The sequence below is a fragment of the Protomyctophum parallelum genome (genome assembly GCF_964188405.1).
Source record: "Protomyctophum parallelum genome assembly, chromosome: 13".
Classification (NCBI taxonomy): Eukaryota; Metazoa; Chordata; class Actinopteri; order Myctophiformes; family Myctophidae; genus Protomyctophum; species Protomyctophum parallelum.
In genome coordinates this window covers 16,644,908-16,659,907 of record NC_139708.1, presented here as the reverse complement: position 1 = coordinate 16,659,907, position 15,000 = coordinate 16,644,908, and the positions used below count along the sequence as shown (strand labels likewise).

The following is a 15,000-nucleotide window of genomic DNA, read 5'->3' as shown; positions in this document are numbered from 1 at the left end:
TCACATGTGGGCCAGAAGAAGTGGTCAAACAGGGAGAGAGATTAAGAAACCAACAGGGTAAGAACAACCCCACCGACACGCCGATCGATCTCATCCTCTTCCTTTATTAACACAGCATCACTCTCTCCCAGACACCCACTATACTGTCCCGTAACGTCAGAGCCGGTCATCCATCACGGAGCCTGTGCTTGGAGAAGACCCGGCGAAGAGAGGGATGCGAGGACAGCATGGGCAAGCTAAGCTATAAGCTTTGAATGCAAAGAGGGGAGCCGGAGACGCACAGAAAGGTAATAGGAGATACATCTAGTCATGATCTAAAACCACAACCTGATGCGAGGAGATGAGGACAAGGCCAGGGAGGACAAGATGTGTGCAGTGCAGGAGTACGTGAAACAAAAAGTAGGAGTGTAGGTCATGTCAGAATGAGAAGATCCTTTTCGATAGATGATACCTGATATACAGGTATATCTTGGTAATTTGTTCTCATGTTTTTTTTTGTTGGGCCTACTAAGATTAGTTTTTTCTTGAACATTAATGTTAAGAATGTTATTCCGATCGCTACACACATTTTAAGAATGTTACTTTCGAATAGCATGCTATTGATACAGCTGCTACAGTAGGTTAATTGTTTTCCCTGTATGGTTGCTTTGAGGCAAAAAAAAATCTTCCTGCACTCTATTTATTTATTTATGCGACTATTGACCTTGTTGTTGACTATGTTGACTATAGTTCATGCTTACTCAGCTTATTCTGATCCCATACATGTAAGTTGCACTGGGTATAAGAGCACCTGCTAAATGCCTAATTTGCAAATTGTAAATTATAATCGTAAAGAAGGAAAAAGGTTAACAAGGAGGTAATGATGAATGAAACGTGGGATGGCAAGGCAAAACGCATGATGAGGGACGGCCATTCTTTTCCCCCTTATATTAGTGCCTTAATTGGCCCTATAATTCACATTTTCCTCTTACTTCACACTCGAGTAGAAAGTAAGAGGAGAATGGTGTGTGAATAGAGTCAATTGACAGCACCCTCATCTGTCTGCCAGTGTACTGTACTTACTTGTCCGTGTCCCTTCTATCAAGCTTGTGTCCATGAGCGCTGGGAGGAGGAGCGCTGCCTCAGAGTCACCAGTCTTGCTCTTGTCCCTGTCGCGCTCTCTGTCTCTGTCCCTGTCCCGCTCCCTGACAGTGGAGGCGTCCCCTGTCCGACGCTGCCGGTTCTTCTGGGCCTCCATAGCTTTGAGCTTCCGGGCGTGCTTGTGTCCCTTATAGTGTGCCTCCGCCTGGTTCTGCACACGAGAGACGAGAGCCAAGGAGGTGAGGAAACGCAAATATTATAGACTTCATTGATTGATTGTACAAAGGTACGGTTTACAATGATTGTTAAAAGGATAACACCCTGTAGGGCAGAGGTTCTCAAACCTTTTGGCTCAGGGCACCCCTTTAAAATATTGAAAAAATACTGAAAATAACTTCCTCCTTGATATTTAGCCACTTGAAGCCCATGATCCCTATTTTGGGGGGGGAACATTCACTAAAAATAGCCGATCTACAAGCTCACAACGCTCAGAGCTTGTAGATCAGAAAATTTTGGTGAAGAGAGTAGAATAGATGGAAAAAGTACAGTGCAACTCAGGTCCGTTTTATTAAGCCTATAGTGAGTCTAAGTGGTTAAACTGAAGTGATATTGATGAATTGAATGAAAGTATTCTGGGGCACCATAGGGTGCCACAGCACCGACTTTGAAAAACCCTGCTGCCCTAGGGTCTTGTTTCCATTGTGGTCCTGGACTGGTCATGCATTATCAGCTCAAATGCATTTTTTTGCATTTATACGTGAAATAAATGCTAAAATGTGTGTAATATACGCATCATCACTGTCAGGCAGAAACCCCCTATCTCCATATTTCAATTTTATATGTTTATAAACATATAAACTTAACGTCCGACTTCGGCATGCAAAAGTAGTGAAAAGCACAAAAGTAGTGAAAATCACAATGCACAATGCGTTGTGAGGTTGAAGATCTGCTATATGAACTATTTCTGAACATTTTCGTTTCATTTCCCGAAAATTGGCAGGTTTTGAACATACACGGTTTCCAAACGACAGCAAAGATATACATGAGCTTGTGCAGACTCTCCTTACAGTGACGCATGCGCGCACACGCGCACCCGCACACATGTGCACACATGCACGCGCACACACACACACACACACACACACACACACACACACACACACACACTTGCTGCAAGGAGAGTCTGTTTCCAGCCGATAAGAGCACCAGCACATTGGGAGGCCAGAGGTATAATTGCGTGTGCAATATGTAACAACAGAAAGGATCCCATCTCTAGAACTAACTCATTAATGTGCACTGCAAGTGCCAGCCACAGCAAATCCCAGAGGCATGTAACAACATACGGCCCCTGTCAGGAGGAAACCTTATAATGATACTTAAGAAATTACGAAAAAAGAAAACACACGCACGCACACACACACACACACACACACACACACACACACACACACACACACACACACACAAACACACACACACCGTGCATGTATGATTGTCTTCACATTATTCTAATTCTCCCGGCCCTGTTCAATCACTGTAAGGCCCCTGATGTCAGATAACATTCATGTATAGGAATTTCACAGAAATCAATGCAGAGAGCTCTCAAAATAGCCTCTGAAGATCAGCTCTCCTCGCATTATGTTACATGTAGCATTATGCTACATGTATAATGCTGGCTTTGATATAGATGGAGAGACATTATTCTACATGTAGCATTATGCTATATAATATAATGCTGGCTTTGATATAGTGATGGAGAGACATTATGCTACATGTAGCAACGCTGGCTTTATACCTGTAGTGATGGAGAGTGACGCAGTAAAAAACAACAACCATTTGATCAAATTGTAAAAATTGTGTATGCACGCATGTATATATCAGATGTTTTATTTCAATTCAAATTAACATTATTGTGCCAGTTTGAACACTTTCAACAAATCAACACGAAGAAGAATGTTTGTTTAACCACTGCACTCTGAATTAAGAGCTTTTCACACTGAGCGCATGCAACTATAAGGATAACACAGCCCTGTCCTCCAGCCTCAATGTACACTGCTTGCCAGCACCACCATTTGCTCCCACTATTTTAATTTACTTCGCCAAAAACAACTCATACACGCGTCATCTTCTGGTGGTGGATTTCACTGATTACCTCAGTGAATAGATGTCAGCATCCGCTGTGATCGTATGCTGATAAACACCATTACAATATTACAGATACACCATGATGCACAAAGGGACAGGCGTACACACACACACACACACACACACACACACACACACACGATACCACTAATTATATTACTCGTCTCCCACATTTCTCATGTATTACTAAACAGAGAGAGAGGTCTAAGCAAACACCAGTGCTTGTCGTATACAGTTGGTCAGGAGGCAGAATCCACATTAACAGACTTAATGGTGTGTTGTAGGAGGGCATTATAAATAACCCAGACTGTCAAGGCCGCATCTGTAAACACCAACTTGAGTACCTCACCACATCAGCTGACTGATCTGCCGTGAAAAGGCTTCGGAGATTAGCGTGACGTGACAAATCCTGCTAGCTCCCTCTCAGCTATACCATCCTCTATATCCAACTACGTATAGGTCTCAGAGGAGACGGAGAGAGAGAGAACGTGTCAAATGAGCATTGGTTATCACATCACCACCCCAAAGGCATGACTACAGAAAAACATCCCTTAACAGGGAGTCCTGATTGGTCGCTCGCCTCGTCATTACGCAGGGGGCTATTAGAGCAACACATATGTCTTGTTTATCACATGGCTTTATTTATACGTTTGCTATATAATGAATGGTATCAAAAGGGATGGTCAGAATTGTTGTCGAGTAAAGTTTCACTGCAGTAGCTAAACAATCAATGTAATAATAAAAACAAGAAATCCCGGAAACTCAATTACTCCAACCTTGGTGACTGTATAATTGTAATGTCACAATATAAAAAATATATTATTATTATTATTATTATTATTATTACTAGAATTTCGCGGGCCTGCGGCCCGCTCATCCTAGCGCCATTCGATGTGTCTCAAATGGGAAGAAGGCAATAGCAGGAGGGCGATGCGAGTGCTGTACTGTACCCCTTTGTACTGTACTGCACTCCTTAGTATTGCACTGTACTGTAATGTTGTCCTCTGTACTGTATTGAACTGTACTGTACTTTACTGTACTGTACGTCTTTACTGTACTGTACTGTACTGTACTGTTAGTGTTGTTATTAGTGTTGTTATTGTTGTTCTTCTTCTTATAATGATTATTATTATTGTTATTGTTATTATTACATGTATTATTGTTCTGATGTGAGCTTGTTTGTAAATGAGTGAGTTTACAAAGAAGCTTATTGTTATTAGTATGATTATGATTATGATTATTATTATTAGTATTGTTATTGTGATTATTACATGGATTATTGCTGTGATGTGAGCTTGTTTGTAAATGAGTGAGTTTACAGGTGACCATGTATGATACGACATGGGTACACCTTTTAGCTCACATCTTTTTGCTCACATGTTTTCTCTTGTATAGATTTTGAGAAAGGGATAAAGAACTACACACATCAAATTCTGCAACTTATCAATCAATGGCACTGCCAAAATTGCCAAATCTAAAAAAAATATATTTTATTATTGACATTTTTAGAAACAAATAAATAGGCTAGTAATAGTAGCTAAGCTGCCCACTTAAGCACCCTGCCCACTGCAACAATGACATTAGCACCCCTCCCCACCCCAAGGATGGCCTATAGGTGAGGAATGTTGTTTTTCCAGTTCTAGATGGGCGATCATTAAGATGCTGCTGCATCCTGTATTAAGATGCATCCTTACTTCCTTCCTTTCAAGCAAGGGAATTTAATTGAATGCCTGGAAATGTACCATTGTTTTGTCTGTAACTATAGAGTTTTTTCCACTTTTGATCTAAGGGGGCAGAGAGGTTGATTTAGGGGGGCAAACACCCCTTTACCCCCCGTGGCGCCGGGCCTGCAAATCCAAAAGTAGTGTGAATATTTCCACAGCCTAATTACTAAAGGATAAACTATCAGTCTTCTCCGAAATCTGTCAATCTTTGTAAACTCAGCACGTGTAGTGGGGTGTGGTAGAGGACATCTCCCTGAACACGTGGGTATGTCCCAATAGTTGCCTCGCGGAGGCCTCTTTTGTCCAGTGTCCACTTTATAAAGTCCATGCACTCTAGAGCAGTGTTTCCTATCTATATACATATACATACATTATGTGTATATATATATATATATATATATATATATATATATATATATATACATACTTACAGTGTTGGGATTAATAAAGTGACAACTTTTACAATATCTCCATTACCATTATCCAAATTAATTCCTTATTATATATATATATTTTAAATACAATTTGGAGAAAAAAATAGCTCATATGCAATGTGAAATGCCACCTAATTCTTAATCCTTGAAAGCTGCATGCTTTTATTGTGAAGGGTCTCAGTTCTCACAGCCTGCATATTTCCACGTGCTAAAAATAGCTGATCGACAAGCTCACAACGCGTTGCGTCCGCAACGCGTTGTGAGCTTGTCGATCAGCCATTTTCAGCATGCAAGCATAACACGTGTACGACGAAGAATAAATCGGGGAGGGAGATATATTTTGTTGGCCGAACGAGGCGATCATGTTTGGACATCTATGGTCAGCTATTTTGGACAGCTATTTTTCGTGGCACATTATGTTTAATCACAACAACGTCACGTTTACTTTAGCTCCTCAGTGTTTGGGTCGGGACATGTATGTGTCTGCTGTCTACGTGCATGTGCGCTCTGCGCACTCCAGTCTTTCTGGAGGGAGCGAAATGTAGCGTCTTCTGCATGCACCTAAGCATTAAGATTTCAATGGCCGTGTTGTTGTTATTGCACGTCTAATGGTTAGACGTGTGACAACGCAACAATAGGAAGCCTGCAGCCCAGTAGCTATAATATTGCTTTTGGGGGAGGGTTAGTGTGCCGCCTGATTTTGACAGAAAGTAACACTAACTTAGTGTTACTTTCTGACAAATCAGGCGGCACACCTGGACATATCAAACGGCACACTAAAGTGCCGCGGAACACAGGTTGGGAATCACTCTAGTGAATAGCATTTATCCATTTAGATAACTTTTTTATGTTATTTAATTACTTATTTTTACACAGAAACATAATGTGTGTCTTTACTGTAATGTAATAATAATACTAATAATGTAATGTAATAATGATTTAATTAACGAATTAAATAACCTTATTTTATTCTGAAGGCAACCGGATGTCTTACATTTGCTAGCTCTCAAACAGGAAGTTCCAAATTTGCTCATTAGACGGAGCCAACTCGGCCTCAGCCCAGATGCAAGAGGAACGGTACAGGATTCTATAGGACACCACCTTTGGTGTGACACACACGGCTTCCACATTTAGCTTCATACTGGGTGAAATTATTATCTTATTATTATTATTCTTATTCACAATGAGTTGAGGTGTTTGTGTTTTTAGGGTAATTGTTGCATAAGCGCTATTTCGCACTCGAGTCCCGTGACCGCGGGCCATCTCCCTCCCCTCCCCTGTGTCTGAAGCAGCTAGCATGGAAGCTATATGGATTATGGAACCTTTCCCTCCGATTGCACACAACCATGCCGTTATCCACGCGTCCATCCGATAGCTTTTAATGTAAATGTCCCATCCACTGAGCAAAAGCGATATAAGCGCCTTATTTATTCATTTGATTCATTTGGGTGTGGGGCTGTGGGCTGTCTGACGGAGCTGCTGCTCGAGTCGCTCTCTATGGAGCAGTGTAGACTGTAGAGTAGGCGTGGCGCAGGCTTAGAAATTCACGACATTGAGGGGTAAGAAACCATCCCGGTCGCGTGGTTCATGTAACGTGTGTCACTGTGAAGGACTGGCGGCCACTGGCCCCATTAAGTGAACGCAGTTGGCGTAAGTAGACGCCAACATGACGATTATGACGTCACAGAAAGTTGTTCCAGTTGGCCCGTGGGATCGTGTGGTGATGTAAAAACAATATTTGTACAGTAAATATGACAGTTATGTCGAATAAAAGTAGCCTATATGTATTCTGGGAGCGTGCAGATTTTTAATTTGCATAGAGAGATGTGTGGTAAAAGTGTGGTTCGGTCGGAGAAAGAGCAGGGATAAAGGCAGATAAAGGCAGTCTATTAGGGTAGCAGGATTACTATATAAAAGTGACTTGATGTAAAAGTGATACTTGATGTATTATACTACTGTATACAGTAGTACAATAAATCTATGTATACAGTATTTGTGTGTGTTGATGACATGATCTGTGTGTGACACTGAGTCTGCCTGCGTGTGCGCACTTGCATGTGCATTTGTACGAGCGACTGTGCGTGCATGTGTGTGTGTGTGTGTGTGTGTGTGTGTGTGTGTGTGTGTGTGTGATAAATGGAACGTGGAGATGTTGAAACTGGGGCTCCCCCGCTGGTGCTACTGATTGTTTCTGCCCTGCACAGATAAACGCAGCTCTCCCTGCTGTCTAATTCCTCACACCCAAACAACACACACACACACACACACACACACACACACACTCCTAAAATGCAGCCTAAGCACATGTGTCCTTACCGTGGAGTTGAAGCGCAGGTGGCAGATGTTGCAGGATATAATCTGTTTCTTCTTGAGGGGCTGAGGGACACCGAACGTGTGATTGATCACCGCCTTCTGCACCGGGTCCATCTAGGACACAGCAAGCAAACACCGTCACCATCCACCTACCAACGGATCCATGTGTTATCACTGCATTAAATACACGTTATCAAGACGATGGAATATGGCCAATATGGCCATATTGGTCATATTGGTCATACGTTGGTCATGACGTTGTTTTCAGTGATGGCAATTGGCTGTGTTCACTTGGAGCGCGCGCAGGACGGTGCAGACATGTCGGGAGCATGGAAAGTAGAGGGGACTAATATTTACTATTCTGTGCCTATTGGTGCCTCCCGTGGCTCTATAGGCCACCAGAGACGCCGTGCCTCTGTCATGGTCATGGTCACAAAAAACAAGCGCTCCCCAACGTGTCGTAGTAGTTTTACTTCCGCGTTTCCTAGTATGTCTGATTATCACATAATTGGCTCTATTCCAAGCTTCTGATCACGGACATATTCTTGATTAAAGGCTGATACTGTAACATTCAAAGTGGGTGCACCTACAGTACAGTGTGCTGCCTACTCGGAGAGTTTACAAATGGTACCAAACGCACCACACATGTTCCAGATATTCCAGAGAGAGAGGGTTATTGTTTTGTTCCACTTTTACTTTGGCAATGAAACGTATGTTTTCTCATGCCAATAAAGCTCCTTTGAATTGAACTGAATTGAGAGAGAGGGAAATGAACTGAAGTGGCGTGGGGTCGAGAGGCAGTTTCATTAATTTTTCCTTCAAGATAACCTTTTAGGCCAGCAGTTCCCAACCTGTGGGCCGGGGCTGGTCAGCTTAAAGTATACTGCGTTAGTTCCATTGATCCAAGTCGGCACACAATCGATTGATTGATCAATAAAATAAACATGCACTCAAAATGCAAGTGGGCCCTGATCAAAACAAGGTTGAGAACCACTGCTTTAGACAGTTATATAGTTTTATTTGTACAGGACCGTTGGAGAGACAAGAACCCAAAGGCAAAGAGAGGGAAGACAAGGAACACAGGTCTCCAGCCAGATTCCAACCAGGGATGTTATGATTATGTGGTGGCCAGCTAACACACCCCACCGCCCATAAGTTGGGCGTGAAACACAACTGCAAATATAGCACATTTCTCTCACGCCCAACTTAGAGACGCTGATGTCTGATTTATATCTGCATGTTGAAAGCCCACACAGCGCGCCGCAACGCTTGTAGATCCTGTGGTTGGATTGGGGGTCAGATACTAAAAATGTGTGGAGAACAAATTTCACTGCGGTAACGTGTGTGACAAATAGTAGGACTTTGACTTTGAGCTCGTAGATCGCCTATTTTCGCTGCAGCAACACCAGCCCTCACTAAGTATAAAAAGGGCTTTAATACAGTTATAGCCCACTGTGATTCCAGCAATGGAATGGGGGCTCTGTGAGAGATTATGATACATTGCAAACTGCACTACATGTTGGTGGTTACTATGGGCAGACGGTATGACAGTATGATAAATATGGTTCTGGATGAGAACCAACAGTCTGGATGAAGACATAAGAAAGTCTCCCCAGACAGCATTCAATAAACAGCTGAGGGGTGCAAGTGAGGCCACAGTGACCGTGTCTGTCAGATGCATGTTTATTTGTTATGTTATGTTATGTTACGTTATCATAAAATTGTGTTTCGCCAATTAGTTGGGGGCCTTCTTGAAATATACTCGCCAACGACTGCGAACCACTGCGTTAGGTGATCTGCACTGTGCCACGATGACAGCTAATGTCAATGCAGCCATCAGCAGCGTATCACATGTAAGCTAATAGTCCCCTCCTGGAGGCCTCCTCTCAAGGTTGGAGGCGGGCCCGCTCCTCAAATCCGGAGGTAGGAGAGCTTAGGTTAGGGTTTGTCTGGGGAGGGGGGGGGGGGGGGGGGTGTACAGTATACAGTCACTCTGTGGTTAGACTGCCACACTTGGCGTAACCAGATCTGCGCTGGTGCTGTTCCAGTGAATGTCGATGCAATTCTGTCTGAGACGCGCAAGCCTGAACAATGCCCGAATCATCCTCACCCCTCAACCACAGCCCTCCTCAGACAGGTGACTCCTGTTTGAAGGCAGAGTTTGTTTACCCAGGATTCCTCAAGGCCAGGTGTGATGTAGGGAACATAAACACACCTGACACTCAAAGCTCTCTGCTGTAGGTAGAGCTCTCTCTCCCCTGGGAGGTAACCGTGCCTCCGCTCGCTGCCTCACTGTGGCTTCTTGAACAACTCCAAGTCCACCTTGGGGAACAACCGACCTTTCCCTTCACAAGCCGAAGCCTGGCCTCGGACAGCCGGCACCCCCACACACACACTCCACACACCATCCACCCCCCACACTACTCCTGCCCTCTGTCCACCTTAGCAGGGCAGGCTGCACACAACTATTTGTTTTAGGAACAGAAGAATGTGCACATTGTCTGTCCGCAGCCATCCCGAACCGACTGCTATGAATGTGCCTATTGTCCCACCACTCCTTCCACCCCCGCCAACCTGGTGCAGACAGAAGCTATCCAGCACACGGAGGCTGAGTCCATGACAGAGTTTCAGCAAGGGAGGTGCAGAGACACAGAGAGGAGGAGGGGGTGGTAGAGGTAGAGAGAGAGGGAGGGTAAGAGAGGACAGGATGAAAACTGGAGGCTATTTAGTTTCGGAGACAGGTGCATTCATCTTCTCCCTGCACACGCCCAGGACAACGTGAGTCTTATCAGGGCTAAGAGAACCTGGTGCTCCCTACTGAATGGGCTTTGTGATTAATGCCACATGCTGTACAGTCACACCATGCGTTATGGAGACTAATCATCTTCCTCCTGAGTCTGAAGCAAACCCTGATTTGACATGTTTCTCTCCCCTATAGTTATCATCATCTCTGCATTCTGGGCAGAGAGCATTTCCACGTTCTTCCAGGTGCTGCATTCTGCTGAGAGAATGAATGGCATGCTGAATAGAATGGTCTCTGGCTTCTCAACTAGCTGGTTGAATTCATTATAAATCCATGTGGAAATAACTGCGGCTAACAGGGAACACACGATTGAGGAAATAAATAAGAGATAGAAGTTACAACGTGGCAGAGGTTTGTGTTAAGTTGGCTTGCCGTGCATGGTGAAACGGCACTCAAAGTCACTTTTTGGCACACCAAAAAAATGCATATTCTTAAATTTTCAAATTGAAAAGGTATGATAATGATCACCATCAACATCAGTAAGCAGAGGTGGTAGAGCAGCATTAGCTAAAAACAACAACGCCATGTTTTATTGTAGGCATCACTACTTCAATGTGGTTTCTAGCCTGGCATGGCAAGACTAATATAGATTTCACTCTGGCAGATTCGTCCGGTTTCTCGGCTCCAAGGTTTCATCCCCCCCCCCCTCCCCCGACAGTGAGGACGTCTTCCAGATAGTGAGGAGGTGCTGGCTGCCATCCAGGCTGGTTTTGTGGCTGCCTGGGCTTTCCAGAGGCCAGTAACTGCCACTGACCCCTGGACTCAGACTGGTGGGTGGGCACCGAGAACACACGGATCCCGTTTTGTGCGCCGCGGGCTGGAGCCCCACCACATCACACAGCACACGTGCATATCTCCTCCGCCCGTTCCGCCTCATGCACCCCTCTGCCGCCGTATGTCCCCAGCGGGCTATACAGTACGCCTATGTGGGGCCCGGCGTCTTTTCTCTCTCATGCTCTCCCCCTTTTATCTCACTCCCATTTGAAGAGGTGTAAAATGTATGCTGGACAGAGAGAGAGAGAGAGAGTGTGCTGGGCTTATGTTTCATATGCAGATAGAGGAACTTGAGATGGTTTCACAAAGACTGGGCAAAGAGGTGCACACAGACACACACGTTACAAACACATAAACACTCTTATGTGCACACACACACACACACACACACACACACACACACACACACACACACACACACACACACACACACACACACACACACACACACTGTAAAAGTAGGATCAAAGACATCAGAAGAAGCACATACACCCACACACACACACACACACACACACACACATACACAATGACAATGGGTATACTGTCGGTAAGCAGAGATCAAAGAAACAAGCTTTTAATTCTAGACACAGAGGCAGGTAAGCATCTGAGCCACACTGCTTGGTGCAGGCTTACTGCTGACGGTAAAAAGAAAAAACAATTATATGCTAGCAGGGGTTTCATCTGTGAAAATGCTGATACTGGAATGAGCACAGTCTCCTAGACCAGTTCCACACAGACAGTACAGTACGCTAGACCTTGCTTGGATGGTCAGGGCGAGAACGTTCAAAGCAGTGGCTTTAAGGCTTTAAACCGTTTTCAGCAAGGAAGTAAAGTAGTTAGAGACTGTCCTCTGACTCACTGTTTCCCAAACACTGGGTCGCGATCTATTTGTGGATCGCAGGAACATTTCTATGGTAATTTCATGAAGAAATAAAACTATGAAATTCCATAAATTATAAAACAAATGTTTAAGAAGTAAAATTCCCAATGTACCACAACGCATTGCTGCTATTTTCACTAGTTTCCAGGTAGGAAATTTCTAATTTCTGTTTTGAGTTAAAAGGTTTGGGAACCACTGAACTGGAGAAGGCCCCCAGTTTGAACTCGGCAACAGATAGAGTTGCCAAATACCTGAGATTCAAATAAGGGAACATTAGCCAAAATGTGAGCTTGCTATTTTTGGCAAAGAGATTTGGTGTGGACAGAAAAACGCGGTCCAAGAACAGAGACAACCCAGGTTAGTCTCTGGCCGTTTTCACACCCAAAGTTTGCTTAGAAGGTCCGGATCAAGGACCAAGGACCAAATATTTGTTTTGTGCACGTGACGTGCACTGTAAATAGCCGATTTACAAGCTCACAACGTGTAGTTTTGCGACAAGAAACTGGCCCTCTAGGCATTGACCATATTCACATGACGTGAGCGATGGGACCACCACAACACAAAATAAATAAATATATATATATATATATATATATATTATCTATATATCTATTTTCAAATTGCCAATGTACAGTATATAGGGGTTAAAGCGGTTAAACTTATCTTGAAGCTATATTAACACATTTTGCCGGGGGACCCGCTGGAACCTCCACAAGGACCGCTTACGGGTTCCCGGACCACACTTTGAGAATCATCCGTCTAAATGGCTAAAACACGCAGGCTCTGCGTGTGTGTGTGTGCGTGCGTGCGTGCGTCCGTGCGTCCTTGCGTGCGTGTGACTCACCGTGTTAAAGTTGGGGAAGAGGCTGAGGGGCGAGGAGCCGTTGAGGCGGAAGGGAAGGAAGTGTTTGAGGTGGAGCTGAGGCTGCAGGGGTCGTCCCGGGACAGACAGGGACGCCAGGAGGGGGCTGCCCTGGGCCGCACCTGCACACAACACAACAGCAACGCAGCCATCAGTGACGGAACACTTACGGTACTCACATCTCTTACTTAACCCAGTAGACAGTAGACACAGCCACTGCCATTGGCTAAATATCCCGTAATTTCAAATCCAACCGTTCACTGCCATTAAATATTCCGTCAATTAAGGTTGAACCGGAACTGAAAAGTCAGTCTCCATCCGCCTCAATGTAAACTAAATGTATAATGTTCCATTACCACCTCGTGCTACCTTGTCTGATTTCTCTTTAGAAGCGCTAACATTCCAAACAAGACGCTTGGTTAAGTCAGAAATGTGAAGTGAATGGCTGCGCGCATGTGCAAAACATGTCCGGGAGCTCTGAGCAAGGCCAAAACCATAGAAACATAAGTTTTTCTGAAAATGGTTAGTATTTATCCACAACTGCACAGCAATGACTCTGAGGCTGGGCAACAATAGCCTACATGTTTTAATTTGAACTGAACATGTACTGTAGAAGTATGTCTGATCCTTCCCGGAGATCAAGTGCAGTGCTCAGGGGTTTATCCAAAACCTGGGTTTGATTTGGTAGCTGGGGGACCATAACATTACCTAGCACTCCCCATCGTATCAATATGAACAGCTGTGTGTGTGTGTGTGTGTGTGTGTGTGTGTGTGTGTGTGTGTCCATGTGTTTGTGTCCATGTGTGTATGTACTTGTTTGTGTACTTGTTTGTGTACGTGTGTGTGTACGTGTGTATGTGTAGATGTTCAAGGGGGGGGGGGGGTGTATGTACGTGTGTATGTGCGTGCGTGGGCAGGATAGCCAGTGACCCCTTTGAACATCCTCTCACCCCATCATCACGGCGTCGTCCCAAGCTAATCCCTCAGAGATGCGCACCTGGCACCCGTGTACACACGCACTCGTCCACACACATCATTTAATTACTGATTTATTGGCAGAGAGGGGAGTGCCTGCACAAGGGGGAAGATGGGAGATATCGGATTTCAAATGGCCCAGGGATGAAGAGATTTCTAATTTTCCGCCTGGCTGAGTTTCAGCAGACCTGTGTGCTCGGCGGTGCACGGGACACTTATCCTGCGCCGGGATCAATCACCCGCTGTCATCTGCGGGCCGCCACCGCATGCACCCCCAGCTCGTCCTCGCTGCTGCCGCCCCAAAACCTGGCATCTCCACATTTTCATCTTTTCATGGTAGTTTGCCCTATTTTATACCTTTTGGTTGACAGGGTAGCAGCAAAGGTATATCGGAAGCAGACAGTCGATCTAAAATGTCACAACATGCTGCGATGCGTATAGCTTGTAGATCTTCTAAATTAGCTATTTCTTTTAGGCTTTTCTGCCTTTTATTGATAGTATCTAGGGAAGATGGACAGGAAAGAGGGAGAGAGAGAAGGGGAGAGACGTGCAGCAAAGATCGTCATCAACTGGGAACTGGGAACACGCAACGCAACGCGCTGTCAGGCCAACGCCTATATGTGGCATGCGCCCCCTAAATTAGCTCTTTTTTAAAGAAAAAGGGTATACATATAAAGGACAGGTATATAATGACATGCCCAAAACATGGACACCATGCTGTTAGTGCTCAAGGCTCACGCCTGTCTGTGGGACATACAGAGTTGCCACCCGACAGTGGAGATGTGTGTTATAGATAGGAGGAGCTGTGATATGCCCTGATAAGCACGCACACGTGCACGTACAGTATGTACGCACGCACACACACACACACGCACGCACACTTTGCATAGACCTATACATCCATTCCGTATCCCCTAAACGTAACCGACCTAACTCACATCACCTTATTTAACTGCGGGAAACACTAAATAACCAATACGTGTCCAAAACTTTACTCAAGATCTGAT

The 15,000-nt window shown here is 44.6% G+C and overlaps 1 protein-coding gene across 2 annotated transcripts in view; it reads right to left on the bottom strand.

Annotated features, from left to right (window-relative positions):
* Window positions 1-15,000, bottom strand: part of znf385c (zinc finger protein 385C) — a 185,720-nt gene that overhangs the window by 14,993 nt on the left and 155,727 nt on the right. For both annotated transcript variants that reach the window (XM_083780357.1, XM_083780358.1), the window contains 3 exons: window positions 13,001-13,140; window positions 7,700-7,810; window positions 1,063-1,291 (listed from right to left, as the gene is read on the bottom strand). In XM_083780357.1, the coding sequence (XP_083636483.1) occupies window positions 1,063-1,291; window positions 7,700-7,810; window positions 13,001-13,140 (480 nt within the window). The remainder of the gene's footprint in view (window positions 1-1,062; window positions 1,292-7,699; window positions 7,811-13,000; window positions 13,141-15,000) is intronic.